General features: G+C 31.3%; 1 protein-coding gene across 1 annotated transcript in view; it reads right to left on the bottom strand.

Annotated features, from left to right (window-relative positions):
• Positions 1 to 14,504, bottom strand: part of LOC118195508 (soluble guanylate cyclase 88E-like) — a 240,226-nt gene extending 225,722 nt beyond the window's left edge. The window contains exon 1 of the mRNA XM_085826934.1: positions 11,440 to 14,504. Within this exon, the coding sequence (XP_085683060.1) occupies positions 11,440 to 11,607 (168 nt within the window). The 5' untranslated portion in view covers positions 11,608 to 14,504. The remainder of the gene's footprint in view (positions 1 to 11,439) is intronic.
• Between the last annotated feature and the right edge of the window lie 2,539 nt (positions 14,505 to 17,043).

The raw sequence follows: 17,043 nt of genomic DNA, 5'->3' as shown, positions 1-17,043 counted from the left end.
AGTGTTGGTGCGGCATGGCAGCTCTCTAAATACGCGGTGAGCCGAAAAGTCCTCTCGTGTGGTTTGGTGAAAGAGGAGAGGAATGGGAAACCTTCAGACCCGTCCCCCCCCGGGGTGCTCTCCAACAAAATTGGGGGCGGAACTGAGTTAAACGCACTGTTACCTGAATGGTGCTCAAGACTGTTAGGCCGTATTCTAGCGTTCCTTGCCACAAGAATTTTGTGGGCTTAAGCTGATTACGTTAGACAAGTTAGCATGAATAAGAACAGCAACACAACAACACAACACAAAGATAGTGAAGAAATTACAGTGTGTAATTACAGTGTATAAAGACAGTGAAGAAATTACAGTGTACAGTTAACAACGTATATTACGGCGTAAAAAGATAGTGTAATTTACAGCGTATAAAGACAGTGAAGAAATTATAGTGTGTAATTAAGTGTGTAAAGATAGTGAAGAAATTACAGTGTATAAAGATAAAAAAGTGTAATTACAGTGTATAAAGATAGTGTAATTACAATGTATAAAGATAGTGAAAAAATTACAGTGCATAAAGATAGTGTGTATAAAGATAGTGAAGAAATTACAGTGTATAATTACAAAGTGTATAAAGATAGTGTAATTTACAGCGTATAAAGACAGTGAAGAAATTACAGTGTGTAATTAGCAGTGTATAAAGATAGTGAAGAAATTACAGTGTATAAAGATAAAAAAGTGTATTTACAGTGTATAAAGATAGTGAAAAAGTACAGTGCATAAAGATAAGTGAAGAAATTAAAGTGTATAAAGAGATAGAGTAATTACAGTGTCTAAAGATAGCGAAGAAATTACACTGTATAAAGCTAGTGAAGAATAAATGTTATCAAATAGAACGTCTGAAACATAAAAATTTTAGGTAAAATATTTCTGTAATTACAATAAAATCGTCTACAAAATGTACGATCAGCCTTAGTAAATCCAAAACAAAAATTCAAAATTCGGTGGATCAAGGGGCCGCCGTTTCTACACAATCTGAGGAACATACAAACATACATACAGATTCTTCATTACTTAATAATAAGGATTGCTTCAATTTTATCACACATTTTTCACAGGGAAACCTCAATTACGAAACTGTTTGGAAATTTCGTAACTTATCTTGCGACCGTCTCTCAAATGTTGTTCCTTTTCTCTTGCTATAAAAAAAATGACTACCTTACCTATAATTGTAGACTATCGTGAATTTATTAGCTTTACGACAAGATAAAAAGTCCCGCATTCTAAGCATTGACGGTGAGCCTAAAAATATAATTTCACGCTTATGATGGCTTCTAAGATTAAACAAATTTGACTATAATAAATCATGTCTGATATACGGTCATTTATCACAGCAAGCAACTGAAAAGCATCCATAGCTTAGGCTTAATGAGAGGTAGCTATTAGTATGCCCTGCCTTTAACAAGGATGTCCTACAAACGTTTTGCAGTTTTATTTCTGATTTTTTCTTTTTTTTTTTTCTTTTTCTTTTTTTTTTTTTTTTTTTTGCTAGCTACTGAATTTGACAACTTATCATTTTTTAGTTCTTCCCAATAACATGGTGAGCACAGTGAAAATTAGCATAAAAACATGAAACCTCAAATCACCACTTTCCTTAACTCGCGTATAAATTTCGAAAATATTTTCATGATCCTTCTGAAATATTAACGATCTTTAAAAAACTATACATGGGAATCAAGAATATGGTTGATTTCATTGCAATGTGGGATAATAGTATTGTGGCTGCGGAATGGCAGAACAAGTCTGCTGGAAGGTGAGTTTCTTCAAACCGTACAATGCACAGCATTACAAACTAAAGTCACTCTATTCCTTTCCTCTTTTCCATGGTTTTTATCGAATTAATAGCGCTTATCACGTTGATTTTACGCGATTGTTTCCAAAAGATTTAATAGATTAAACAATTAATTTCGTTTCTGCAATTTGTGGCATTTCACTATAAACGGCGTTTCACTTTCAAAATTGTTGCCATCAAATAATACCTCCTTGCATTATATGTAAAGAAATTAAATAAACAAGAATTATGTTAAGTAAAAGTATGTATGTTTCTCGCATTGTGATAAAACAACGGTACCTAGAGCCATCCAATTTTGAATAACGTACGTCTCCAAACGAATATCGGCATCTGCAAGCTCAAATTTGGAGTTTTTTTATTATGTATTTCATATTTTGTAACCCATTTATGAGTTTTTGATTAAGAAACTCAATGATTTCACAGCAGGCAACGGTAACACTACACGAAAAAGAAAAACATTTTTATCATCAGCGCGCGAGACTGTGCATTGGAAATTCTAAGCATAACATATGATCTTTTAAAATTATTTTGTGTTATTATTAGTCCAAAAGTGCAATTTTCCCAGAAGCCTAGAATGATTATTAATTTCGTTTTGGCATTTTACGTCGATTCACGATAAGCGCCATTTCACCTTTGAAATTGTTACTACCAAATATTATCGCGATATTTTAAAGAAATTAAATAAAGAAGAATATGCATAAATGTATGTATTTTTCTCGCATTGTGATAAAACTACGGTACCTAGAACCATCCAATTTTGAATAACGTAATCTTCCATAGAATATGGGCATGTGGAAGACCTAATTTGAATTTGAAATTTGTTTTATTATCAATTTCATACTTTGTAACACTTCAACGAATTTTTGGCTAACAAACTAAACGATTTCAAAGCGAGCATTGGCAAAACTGTACGGGGGGGGGGAACTTTTTTATCTCCAGCGCGCGGAAATGTGTATCGGAAATTCTAAAGATAGGCTCATTTTAAAATTATTTTGCGATATTACTGTTGAAGTAAATTTTGTGTTTTAAATGCGAAGAACATGCTATTTAATAAATAAAGGTAACACACAAAATGTTAAAAAAACGTCCCTTTCGACGTAATTTAAAATCTGAAATCTTTTAGATTTACTTTATTTTATTTATTTATTTTTTGTTGAGTTGAATTTTGTGGTTTAAGTGCCAAGAACATGTTATTTAATAAATAAAGGTAATACACAAAACGTTAAAAAAAAAAAAAAAAAAAAAGACCCCATTGGGCGTAATGTAAAATTTGAAAACTTTCAAATCTTTTTTTTTTCTTTTAAAATTTTTCTTTTTAAGAGTAATCGATTCAATACAGCCTACCACAACAACGCTACATTAAAATGACTCTGTTTGATCTGTCTAGTCTGCAACTGTCCACACTCTAACAATAATTTATTGATGTAAATTCAGAACCGTTATCGTCAATGACTTAAGATGGAACACATAAATCATATTTTAAATTAAACAATGATGCTTCAAGTTTAATATACAGTTCAGCATCTTCATCTACAAAGTACTACATTAGCATGCTACCAGCGGCCGAGCGGTAGAGTCCCTGAACACTAGTAGTTTGGACCGCGTTCGTGTCTCGCCGAACGGGCTGGCTGGCTGGGCGTTTCCGTGGGTTTCCTCTTGTGTAACGTGTATAAGATGCCAATTTCCATTAGAAAGTCGTCCACGAACGCACCCGTCATTAGATAGCTAGCCCTCACTTGCTTTGCCATAATTAAAACGAAATCAAACACGCTGCCTTTATTTCAAAAGTTTAGTCATATATCTGATTCACCCTATATACTGCTGTTAAAAGAACGCCATGCTGTAAGTAAACATTACATTCACTATAAATAGACTTCTTTAACGTTTAAGATTTAGTATTAAACTCCTTTGGTTCTCCACTTAAAGTAAAAGATGGTTATAAACTCAATGGGACTTATTAAAGAGCAGAATAAAAGTTCTTTGATGACAGCGAGAAGATTCCTATTAACGGCACAAGTTTCAATAACACTTCGCTACTTCAAGATCAATGAAATATAATCTTCTGCACTTCCTGCCGGTTTTGAGTCCGTTTAAGTTACGATTTCTGAAAACACTTCTATTCTAATTGCTTTTCCTTGCACTTCGAAACAGGAAAGTTAGAAAAGTCATCAGAATACTTCCACTTCGTTATTAATGGCCTTATTTCAATACTGATTATTGAATTTTTTATCCGAAAGTAGGTAGCACAGAAACAGTCTTCTAGCGCAGTGCTTCTTAAACAACTTTGACCCGCGGAACAGTAAAATTTAAGCAAACATTTTGTGTGGCGTACCGATGTCTCCGCGCTCAGAATAAAAATCTTTACAAGTTATTCATCATTTACTACGTAAGTAAATTGTAATGCTTTTATTATATACCAAACCAAACCAACTGATGTTACGAAACTGTAGTTATGTAATTGATGTTTAAGCAAGGAAATATATGAAGCATCCATAAAAAAACTTTTGAAATAAATTTAAAGCTATCGAAACAGAATTTAAAAAAGGAAAATTTTAAAAGGCTTCACATTTTAACGGTCGCCCAAAAGGTTTTCTTATGCTCTCGCTGAGCCAGCAGTTTACCAGTCTGCTGAAACACACACTCCTACTAACCTCCCCCTTTTTGGCCAAAAAAGGGCTTTTTCCTTGAAGTGTTGTTTTCGCTTTGCGATTTTGCGTTGCTTCACTATAAATGTCCGTTTCACTTTTCAAACTGTTGCCACCAAATGTTAGTGTCCTGCATTATATTTGAAGAAATTAAATAATGAAAAATCTGCATAAATGTATGTATATTTCTTGCATTGTGATAAAACAACGGTACAAAGAGCCATCCAATTTTGAAAGACGTCATCCTTCTGCGAATATGAGCATGTGGAAGCCCAAATTTGAAATTTGGAATTTGTTTTATGATCGATTTCATATTGTGTAAAACTTCAACGAATTTTTGATTAACAAACTCAAGAATTTCAAAGCGAGCAATGGCAACGTTGTACAGAAAAAACATTTTTATCTCCAACGCGCCATACTCTGTATCGGAAATTCTAAAGATATGCTCAATTTAAAACTATTTTGCGATATTGCTCTTGAACTAAATTATTTTATGGTTTAATTGCGAAGAAGATGATATTTAATAAATAAAGGTAATAGACAAAATGTTAAAACAGCGCCGCTTTGGACGTAATTTAAAACCTGAAACGTTTCAGATTTTCTTTTCCTTTTTAGTCCAAAGAGACTTTGTCCCCGAAGGACTATTGTTTTCGTTTTGCGATTTTGCGTTGAATCACTATAAATGTCCGTTTCACTTTTCAAACAGTTGCCACCAAATGTTAGAGTCCTGCATTATATTTGAAGAAATTAAATAATGAAAAATCTGCATAAATGTATATGTATTTCTGGAATTGTGATAAAACAACGGTACATACAGCCATCGAATTTTGAATGAGTGTTGACTCCTACGAATATGGGCATGTGGAAGACCAAATTTGAAATTCGGAATTTGTTTTATGATCGATTTCATATTTTGTAAAACTTTACCGAATTTTTGATCAACAAACTCAAGGATTTCAAAGCGAGCAATGGCAACACTCTATGGGGGGGGAGGAAGAACATGATATTTAATAAATTAACACACAAAACGTTAAAAAAACGCCTCTTTGGATGTAATTTAAACTCTAAAACCTTACTGATTTTTTTTTTTTGGGGGGGGGGTCTTTTTTGTTTCACTACTAAGCAACATTTCTTCGCACTCGGGCCATATACATTTCAACAGCAAAATTACAAACATTCTAAAAGCCGCGCAGCAGTATGCATTTAGAATTCCTGATGGAGCGTTAAGAGTTGGCATAAATTTTTTTCTACTAATTCATTCTTTTTTCAGTTCATCGCATCAATGCTCAGTTTCCTTACTAACATAACTCTTTTTTGGTATTTTATTATTAACGTTTTTTGTGTTTACTTTGTTTATTAAGTAATACGTTGTTGATGCTTAAGTCATATAAAATTCGATTCAACATTAAAATTCCGCTTTAGAATTTCCGCTGGACAGTCTCGCGTGACAGAGATAAAAATCTTTTATTCCGTACAGTGTTGCCACTGCTCGCTTTGAAATCATTGAGTTTGTTAATCTAAAATTAATTAAATATTTACAAAGTATGAAGTAGATAATAAAATTAATTCGAAATTCAAAATTTGGGCTTCTAGATGCCCATATTCGAGTGGAGGACTACGTTATTCAGAATCTGATGTCTCTCGGTGCCGTTGTTTTCCCACAGTGCGAGAAACACACATACATTCATGCAGATTCTTCCTTATTTAATTTCTTCAAATATAATACAAGGGCGATAATATTTTGTGGCAACAATTTGAAACGTGATAACGCCGTTCACTGTGATTCAGCGCAAAATGCCGTTTCAAGATTAATTTCTTTGATTATTATTATTAGAATAAAATATTTCTAGTTTTTCTTTAATAGTCCATTGGTGTTAATCTTCTCAACAAATACCGGCATTTTGATTTTAATGCAATTATCCAACGGAATCGTTGTTCTCAAGCTCGAAGAACGTTGATTGCATATTACCGCATGCACTCTAAAGCTACTATATAATTTTGCAACTTCCTTTGCGAGATATTTATTCTCTACAAGGGTGGGGTGGGAAGAAGAAGATATTTCGACAGACGCGACGCAGACTTCTAAAGGATTTTCCGTGATGTTATGGTGTTTCCCAAGTTGTTATGTTATCGCCTTGGCGGAATTCAGGATCAAGGGCAAGCCATTCAAAGTGTATCTAGTTCCTCATCGCATCATTAGGTTTTAATGATATAAAGCCTTACTTGAAATAAAAGTAAAAATATATCAAAAATTGAAATCAAATGCAAAACGTTGACCAGCAAGGTACTAGCTAACAGAAATGTTGATCATTATAACAAATAGTTTAGCAGAATTAAATTTCTCGGATTTATATCTTGAATATCATTTATTTTTATAGTGTACTAGGCAATTTAAAATTTAACTGAGTTAAAAAAGCGATTTCGGATTTTATACTTAAATTAATAGAATTAATACAGCCATTCCGTATTTTATCTTAAATTTGTGTACGATTTCAGATTTTATACTTAAAGTAATAGAATTAATAAAGCAATTCCGTATATTATCTTAAATTTGTGTACGATTTCGGATTTTATACTTAAATTCCGTATTTTATCTTAAATTTGTGTACGATTTCGTATTTTATACTTAAATTAATAGAATTAATAAATCAATTCCGTGTTTTATCTTAAATTTGTGTACGATTTCGAATTTTACACTTAAATTAATATAATTAATAAAGCAATTCCGTATTTTATCTTAAATTTGTGTACTATTAAAATCTGTGTGCGTCTGTATGTCTGTTTATTTATTTGTTCGTAGTATCATCTCCTCCAGAATGGTGGGGAGTTGAGTTTATAAGGTATTCGCTTTCTTGGCATGCCTTCGTGGTGTGGTAATCTGCACGCTCAGTGCGTAATTGAGAGGCCCGTGGTTCATTTCTCGGAGAAGGAGTTGCTAATTTTTCATCTTTCCTGCTCCAAAATAAATCCTAATGACTCTACAGTGGCGCCCGAACTAAAAGGGTACTGGATGATGATTCTCCTCACCCAGGATTTGTCGATTTGGTCCCCTAAAACCCCAGTGGCCCTTTTAAAGGGGGAGTATATAAAATATTTCTCTCGCCTTCTTGGTGTGGTGGTATGCACGCTCAGCGCATAATTCAGAGGTCCGTGGTTCCAAAAAATATCCTAATGTCTCTACATGTTTCGAGAACAGTATCCCCGGATTCCAAAAATTCCTGGAGAGCCACTTCGACCATTCTCATCTTCGTATGACTTTAATCAGCCCAGATATTAATTAAAAACTCTGAAAACGCTTATTTTCGCACTCATTTTTCCGAGTGGCAACAGCCTCGCACGTTGAATACAAAAATCTGTTTCATTTCGAAAAGTGTTGCCACTGCTCCTTTTCAAATCGTGGAGTTTGTTAATAAAAAATTTATAAGTTTTACAAAAGATGAAATAAAATTAGCATTGCCAAATATTAAACATATTATTATTATATACGATCATATTCTGACGTTGAAGAAAGTAGGCAATTTCATGTGACGCCATTGTATGTCGAAAATGTTTCGTTAACGTCAGCATTTTAAATTAATATCTACTGTTTGTTCAGGCTAGGATAACTGACACGATATATTATTGCTACGTTTATTCTTTTATTAGTATTGAGAAAATGTTGTTATATTACATTAAATTTAAATCATGACGTCATACGTATTAAACTGAAGTATCAAAAGTTTTTGTTTCCTAGTTTTGCAACAAAAAAACTATTTATGGATTGATTGTTGCTTGGAAAGAATGAACTGATTTTATTCATAATGAAATATTTTTATGCAGTTTCTTTTCAGGTACACACAGAACTTATAAACTTTGTTCTGACCGTAGCTCGAGGGTTTCTGATAATAACTTGTCTTTATAGTGTCTTTCCCGGCAGTGGTAAACATGGTTACAAAATTTTGCGTTAGTGAATTAGTAAAAAGCTTTCCTGGGTTTGAGACTATCTTGTCCTAAAATTTATTTAAATTTTTAACATTGCGATAGAATTGAGTTCTGGGTTTACTGCATGATATACGAAATGAAATCCGCTGCATATATTAGAGAATTCTTTCAATTTCCTGCTTTTAGAAAACGAGGAATTGTAAATAGAATTGTATTAAATGTTAAAAAGTTTTCAGAATGGTAATTTTATTTTGTCGTAATTGACTACACATTCCATGCCGGAGCCCATTGCAGTCAGGTATTAAAGAAATAATATCTAGCAATAAGAATATTTTGAGAATTTTGCTCGCGACACTCTTATTTGTAAGGTTGTATACCATACATAAAAAACTGAGCTGGTGAAACTCTCTGAAGAAGAGTTGCAGTGTTCCTGAAAAGGATTAAGATATCGTCAGAAACAATCAAGAACCAGCACAGAATTTTTGCCAAAATTAAGTAAAATAAATGGAATATTTGCCGAAGTAGTTGAAGACTTCGCACGAAAAGAAAAATGAAGCGAATGAGGGCTAAAGCGTTTTGCTGTCTAAAAGAATATTTAAATGATAGGGCAAATAACTTGAATCATTTATTTTGTGAATATTGTCAATATTAGAGCAAAAAACTTCATGTTGTGAAATATCATCTTCACATTTTACACAGTAGAAGAACGTCGTTTCAAAATGTTTTAAAAAATGTTTCAAGATGTTTTAAAATTTGTAGCTAAACATATTGCAGTGTCGACTGATAAGGCACAAATAATTTTTTTCACTGTGCTTACCATATACCTAGATATTTTTTTATGCAAGATTTGTAGCACAGAAAATATACATTTTATACCATAGAAATTTTTTATACAAATTAAATAACATGATATGATTTGTTTTGGTTTTGTTTTTACTTAAATGATAACAAATTAAAATCTAAAATTTAGATCTGAAAAATAAAGTTCGATTTTAAATTTTAATTCATTCCTACACTTATTAGGACTACAAACATGGAAAATGACTTTCAAAATTTATGCTTGGCCCATGAAAATTTCCTTTTTATTTTCCAAATTTCATTGTTACCAAGGGGCAGAATTTCGAATACAAAGCAAATAAGCAATATAAAAAATAAACTAACAAAATTAATTCTGTGAAACAGACAAAGTTGTTTGATAATCAAAATATGTTAAATTTTATATATATCAAAATATGTTAAAAAAAGTCATTGATTTCTCACAATTTCTGTTACTGACTAAACCTTAAGTAAAAGTTTTCAAATTTATTTTCCAAATGAGCACAAAAAGTAGTTTTCTTATATTCTGCCTTAAATTATTAATTTAATCCTTATTTAAATGCCTTTAGATAAAATTAAATTATATGACGTAAATCTTATTTAAAAAGAATCCGGACTGTACATCTTTAAAAATTTTTTGAATTCAAAGAATTCAGTTCCATATAAACTGTAAATGTAAATAAAACGTATTAGAGACATAAAATGGAACGGCTGCCAAAATCCTTTTTTCCCATTAAAAATTTCCCATTCACCAACGAGAATATAATTTATTTCCTTTTACTTTTTAGAATAATTATTTGACCAAGATAAATTATCAGTGGATTCAGAGGTAATTAAAAACGTTCCCCCCCCAAAAAAAAAAAGTGTCTGAAAATTTTCAGATTTTACATTGCGCCCAAAGGTGCTTTTTAACGTTTTGTGTGTTACCTTTATTTATTAAATATACTTTTGCACTTAAACCATAAAATTCAATTCAACAGCAATATCGCAAAATAACCTAAAAAGAACATATCTTTATAATTTTCGATACACAGTCTCGCGCGCTGGAAATAATTTCTTTTTTCCCTCCCCGTACAGTGTTCCCATTATTCGCTTTGAAATCGTTGGGTTTCTTAATCAAAAACACATAAATGCTTTACAAAATAGGAAACAGATAATAAAACAAATTTCAAATTTGGGCTTCCAGATGCCAATATTCTGGTGTAGACGAACGTTATTCAAAATTTGATGGCTCTAGATACCGACGTTTTATCACAATGCGAGAAATACATACATTCATGCAGCTTCTTCTTTATTTAATTTCTTTAAATGCAATACAAGGCACTAATATTTGGTGGCAACAATTTGAGAAGTGAACCGACATTTATAGTGAACAGACGCGAAATACCAAAACGAAATTAACAGCCCTTTTTAGGAAATTGCCCTTTTGAACTAAAATTTCATTTATAAAGTTATTCTTTTAAATAATTTATTTGTTTATTAGCCCAGAAGGGCTATTAATTTTGTTTTGGCTTTTTGCGTCGAAAACGTTAAATGTCGGTTCACTTTCCAAACTGTTGCCACCAAATATTACAGCCCTGTATTATATTTAAAGAAATTAAATAATGAAGAATCTGCATAAATGTATCTATGTTTCTCTCACTGTGATAAAAGACGGTACCTAGAGCTATTAAAGTTTGAATAACTTTCGTTTCCACCAGAATGTGGGCTTCTGGGAGCCCAAATTAGGAATTTGGAATTTGTTTTATATTAATTTCATGTTTTGTAAAACTTTAATGAATTTTTGCTTAACAAATGCAACGGTTTCAAAGCGAGCAATTGCACCAATGTACGGAAAAAAAAAAAAAAAAAAAAATATCTCCAGCGCGCGAGACTGCTTATCGAAAATTCTAAAGATATGCTCATGTTAAAATTATTTTGCGATGCTGCTGTTGATTGAATTTTATAAAAGTGCGAAGTACATTTATTGTAATAAATAAAGGGAACCCACAAAACGTTAAAAAAAGTCCCTTTGGGCGTAATGTAAAATCTGAAAACTTTCAGATTTTTTAATTTTATGTCATGCGAACTGATTTAAAGTTCCGAAACAATGTTCAAGATTGATGAAATATATCATATTCCCATATTTCCCATAAATATTTTAGGTCCCAGAAAATTTCATTGGCTATCATAACATTGAGCAATTTAATTATTGAAAAGAAACTGAACCAAACCAAAAACTTTTCTTACCTGGCATGCAGTTGCAGTGAGACGAGGAATCATCGAATCATTATACACATGATGAGTGCTGAAGGCGCCATGTCGAACATTAGCAAGCTTTCGAATTTCTTCCCACTTGTCATCTCCATAGACACTAACAACGTATTGACTCAAGTTTTCTAGGATAAGTCCATACATTTTGCTTTCCCTTTTGATTAGCCGGGCAAACAGGCGGGTCCGAAAATGTCCTCTTTGTGCGTTCAAAGTATTCTCTTTTGTTCACAAATTCTCGTTCGTAAATATTGTTCTCTTCTTTCTAATCCCTATCTTTTTTATCCAGAAACAGGCTAATGAGTTTCTTGACTTCCTAATTAATTAGTCTAGAACCTTTTCATCTTTGTTAAAAATATATGCTTCTATACAATTAAAACAGAGACATGCTTAATTGAATTATTCATTGCGTACGTGTGCATTCAGCATTTATAAAACTAGATCAAAAGAACGAGAAATTATTTGCCTAGAACTGGTAGATGTATTTCTATATTTGACTTTTTTCTTTGTTATGTAAAACATAACTTTAATTACTTTCAATTTGCTTTTAAGAGTCTAATAAAATTCAATCACTGTGGAAACCTAGTATTCTATTAAGAACTTTCTTTGCCTAAATAGACAATTTTCGTATATTATAAGTTCAGTTTTTTTATATAAGCGTATTTCAAAACAATGCAAATTATTTTTCACAAAACAATAATAGTATTTTCTAAAGCAAAAATGGCGTAACCATAATCTTGCTATAACATAAACAGAAACAAATGCCTATCGTATATCAGACAGTTCTAAAGCAGACGATAATGCAAACACACAGGAATATTATGTTCGAAATCAAAACCAAAAACGTTAAATCACATTACACAGTGATCGTCTGTTCCAAATGAATAGCTAATTTCCGAAGAATGATTCTTAACAGATAAAAACTCACATTCTAAAAAAGAAGTTCTCTTATCTGGACTGAATTTTGGCATCTAAATAACTCGTTAAGAGTTTAAATACCTGCAAATTCTAGCTCCGGCAGCGGCAACAGGTTCGCGTTTGCAAACACGTTGTGAATTCGATGGAGAGATTCTTTTGCCGGCGCAAAGAAGTCATCTTCCGCATTGTGATTGGATGGATGCTATCCTCTGTCCGTGACGTCTACTTCTCGCCACCCAATGTCAGGCAATGGCTGAGTGACGTAGCCCGATGGAAATCATAACAATATAAAAACGACCCAAATAAAAAAAAAAGTAAATAAACGAAACATCAGAAATAAAAACTCTTTTTTGAGACAGGAAATTCCGTCGTGTTTCCGCTCGCCGTTATCTGGTAGAACAAATCCGAAAAGGGATCCATCGGATAAGCAAAAAAAAAAAAAAAATATATTTAAAATAAAAAAAAAGGAGAAAGGGTAAAAAAAAAATCATTAGTGATACAACTTTCAGATTTCTTTCCGTACGATGAGAAGGAGACAGATTGTCGGAAACTCTGTGTTTCTCTTCCTAGAAAATAACCCTCTGTCTGCCTCTCGTTGGGGTTATTCCACCTCACTTCGCTTGGTGGTTGACCTTTCTTAGATCAACCCTTAAAAATCTAATTCTTGGAATTGAATTTCCCACTGGGGAGCCATGGATATAGTTTCATACTCTCTCCCACTTCCTTTCAAAACGAACTCAATTTCTACGTATATGCAAATGTGAGACCTTTACTTCGAAACTGCTTTTCTGAATAATATGGCTGACGTTTAATTCTTCCAGAGCAGAATGAAAATATAAACGTCTGTTCTCCGAAGAATATTCTGCTGGCAAAAGGAAGCAATTTCGAATGCAGTTCCAAAGGCAATATAATTGTACTTGAAGTGCTTGAAGCTTTGAAATGTTTAAAGTGCTGGCATAACAGAAATATTTGACTCTTAGATAAACCAGTTGCAGTTACAAGTAAACATAAACTGATATTATTAAATGACACAAAAATGAGTTCCTTATGATTGTTTACATTTTTCATATTTAATTAATAGAAGCAATAGATTGTAATTCAGCTCAAAATACGAATGTTAATAATGCATTTTCATTCAAAGTTCACATTAAAATGGCCTTGAATAATCTCAAAGTACTACTCCATATGAAGTTAAAATAAAAATTGAAAGGTTAGTTTATTGTAATATTATGGTAAGATAAATTCTTTTGCAGGAGACATCTTTGACCCATTTTTAAATATTCAGATATTATGTAAGAATTCTGCTTTATGCTTTCTGTTTTATAATATAAATAAACAACATAAAAATTTAGATATTTTGAAATGCAGGTTCTAAAACTTATTGAATTGTTAAAGCAACATAATTCTAAAATATATTTTTAAAGCAAAACATTTGTTAAATCAATATAATTAAAATATTACATTAATATTAAATTTCTCTTAACTGATATTAATTCTCTTTTATTTAAAATATTTCAAGATATGCTTAAAGCCTATTTTATCTTTAAAGTCTGGTTTGGTTTGTTACCATTATGGCAAAAGCACTGGAGGGCATGGTAAAAAGATAATTCTAAAATATATTTTTAAAGCAAAAGATTTCTTAAATGAATATAATATTACATTAATATTAAATTATTCTTAAACTGATATTAATTCTCTTTTATTTAAAATATTTCAAGATATGCTTAAACAATAGTTTATTTTTAAAGGCTGGTATAATTTATTTGATTATGACAAAGCACTAGAGGTCTAGCTGCCTAAGGAAAGGGGTGCCTTCCTGGAGGACTTTCTAAGAGAAACTGGCTCTTATCTCCAAAAGAATAAAAGAAAATAAACATTTTTGTTGTGATATCAGTTTAAAGTCTATGCGATATGAATATTTCAATGCCGTGAAAAGTAATTTGGAATTGCCACTAATAGAAATAATTTATTTGAAATATAAAAATGTAAATTATACATTTTATTTTAATTATCATAAATAAAATCTATGCCACCCAGTTCATTAATGCAATAACATAAAACTTTAAATAAATGACTACAATTATAGTTTTAAATACATAAATGAAATTCAGTTCTGCTAATTATCGAACTATTTAATTGATTTATTTCAAAATAATTTCATTGGAAACTGTTGCTATACTAAGAATAAATTCTCGCTATTTACTTTAAAATGGTCAATTTTCCTAAATGTTTTAAGCTAATAAATGTTTTTTTTTTTTTTTAACCTCAATGAATATGCAGTGTTATAATTCGAATTTATATTTCGAATATATAGTCTTTATCTTTCAAATTTAGTTTTCATATAATATTTACTTAATAGTAAAATCTATCGAGTTTCTCCTTCACAAGTAAATATTAATGTTTAAAATCAATACAACACTAATTTAATTAAATTAAAAATATACTAATAAATATCGTTGCTAATATACTTTAATTAATGATAAGTTTTTTCTATACTAATCTGCACAACAAATATAGAAGTCATATATTATATTATAAAGACGATTTTGCAGGAAAAGGGACGAGATGCCTTCACGGGTAAATGAAGAATTTAAAAAGAAAAAAGTGGTAAACAAGTGTTTTCCTGCATTAAAAATTTTATTTATTTTTTTTAGAAAGAGCCAGATTAAATTATGGTTGACAGAAGATTGAAATCTTATTTGATAAGATTAAGCAGATAATTTTGTCTTGCTTCAAATAATTTCAGAATTAATTAGTAAAACTGAAAATTATGCATTTTAAAAATACCAAATACAAATTTTTAGAGAATAAAATTCAATCACAATTTATTAATGCAAGAATAACTTTGAATACATAATGAAGCAAATGCCTTAAAGTAAAGTTTTAATTTAAATGTTAAGACACATAAAATACCTTACGGAAATTGTCACCTTAAGTACTTTTAATCGAAATATAAACAATGTCATGCATTTGTTTAAATATATTTACAAATTGAGTATACAAGAAAAATATACTTATATTTGCATACTAAATATTATATTTACATAATAAATTCAGTTTCTAAAACTAACTACAAGTGCTCAAACGACATTTTAGGGAAATTTTTTTGTGTAAGTCGAATTTATTAAAAAAGTGTAAATGATAATAAGAAAATAAATTTAAAAAATGCTGTACCTTTTTCATATAACTTCTCTTCTTAGATGATTTCAGTAAAATTAACACTATTTTCTCACTTTAAAACATAATCCTAACGTAAAAAAAAAGGAAAAGAATTCTATTTATAGAGCCCTATCAATTAAATACATGTTTTAGATCACAAAAACACACGTCACTTCTTTTCGAATTAGATGAATTTTTGTCAGCTGATCTGAGAAAACATGAAAACAATCCACAGTAATCCAAAGCAAAGAAGCAATGAAGAAAAATACACAAATGATTTTAAAATGCAAATTCCGTCGCAGAGTGTTGATGCGGAATGTAATTTTTCTTGGTGGATGAAAGAAGCACAAGTTTTCTCCACGAAACGTTTCTGAAGAAACTCAAGATTAAAATGCTCTGAATTCTTCATCCTGATTTCTTATGATGCAACTCAAACTAATATAGAAGTTTTGATTCAAAAACGCAGCTCGGTGAAAAATATACAGTGTTACGAGCTTTTCGCAACATCATTTCAATGTCTTCAGTTACCGTGAATATCAAATATAAATAAGATAGTTGAAGTTCCAACGAAATTTCACGTCCGTAAATAAAATATTATTAATATTTTGTCGAAATATTGTAAATCTTCCATTCCAAGATCATATTTTATCTACAAATAAAAAAATAATCTAACAGTTTTTTTATATATCACCAGCGTTTCGCTATTTTTCAGTTGATTAATTTTCACATATTCAGCAGACGATAAGTTTTAGAAGCAGCAGAATGATATTTTCTTCAACAAGAGCGTTAAAAACAAAACAATTCTAACTTCACTAAAACATCAAATGCGAAATATTTATAAATGCTGTCTGCTTTTCCCGCCGTTAAAGGACAGACAGCGGAAATTACAGCACATTTCCACAACGCGTTGCTTTTCTATCGTTCTTTTTAGATATCTTAAAACAGTGGAACGGCCAGATCCATGTAGAACACTTAAAGAAATCAATCATTCATTCACAATTGAAAACTTCGACTAAATTCTTGCTTTTGTGCCCAGTGAAAGGAAAATGACGATGAAATAATTTCCATCGGCCGTTTTATGAACCGTTTTCAGTAGGAAAGAGCAATCCATCTGATATAAAAAGGAACACTTCGACCAGATGTCTGCTTTCACTGATAGCGAATATCCGGAGTTTTGAAGTAGTACCCTTACCATCGGCCACTAACCAGTAGCAACACGTCGCTGTAGAATGGACATCCCGAATGGAACGAGGTGTCTTACACTTGCAGCTGGCTTTGTTCCAGTTTTCCTGTTCTTTTTTTAGAGCTGTAAATAGGAGAAAATCATTTTTAGCCTTCAGAACGTGTTGCCAACTTCATAAATGTGATTGAATGTAAAATAATTGCACTTTTATTAGGCTGGAAAATATTGACAATTTGTTATAGTGTATTATAGATATATCTCAATGTATCATGTCTATTATTCAATGTGTCAAGCCACCAGTTAAGAATTGCGGTATTTTACTG

Source organism: Stegodyphus dumicola, chromosome 11 (genome assembly GCF_044657685.1).
Source record: "Stegodyphus dumicola isolate Sdum_Otavi_A_Nest chromosome 11, ASM4465768v1".
Classification (NCBI taxonomy): Eukaryota; Metazoa; Arthropoda; class Arachnida; order Araneae; family Eresidae; genus Stegodyphus; species Stegodyphus dumicola.
This window is presented reverse-complemented; position numbering and strand designations above follow the sequence as displayed.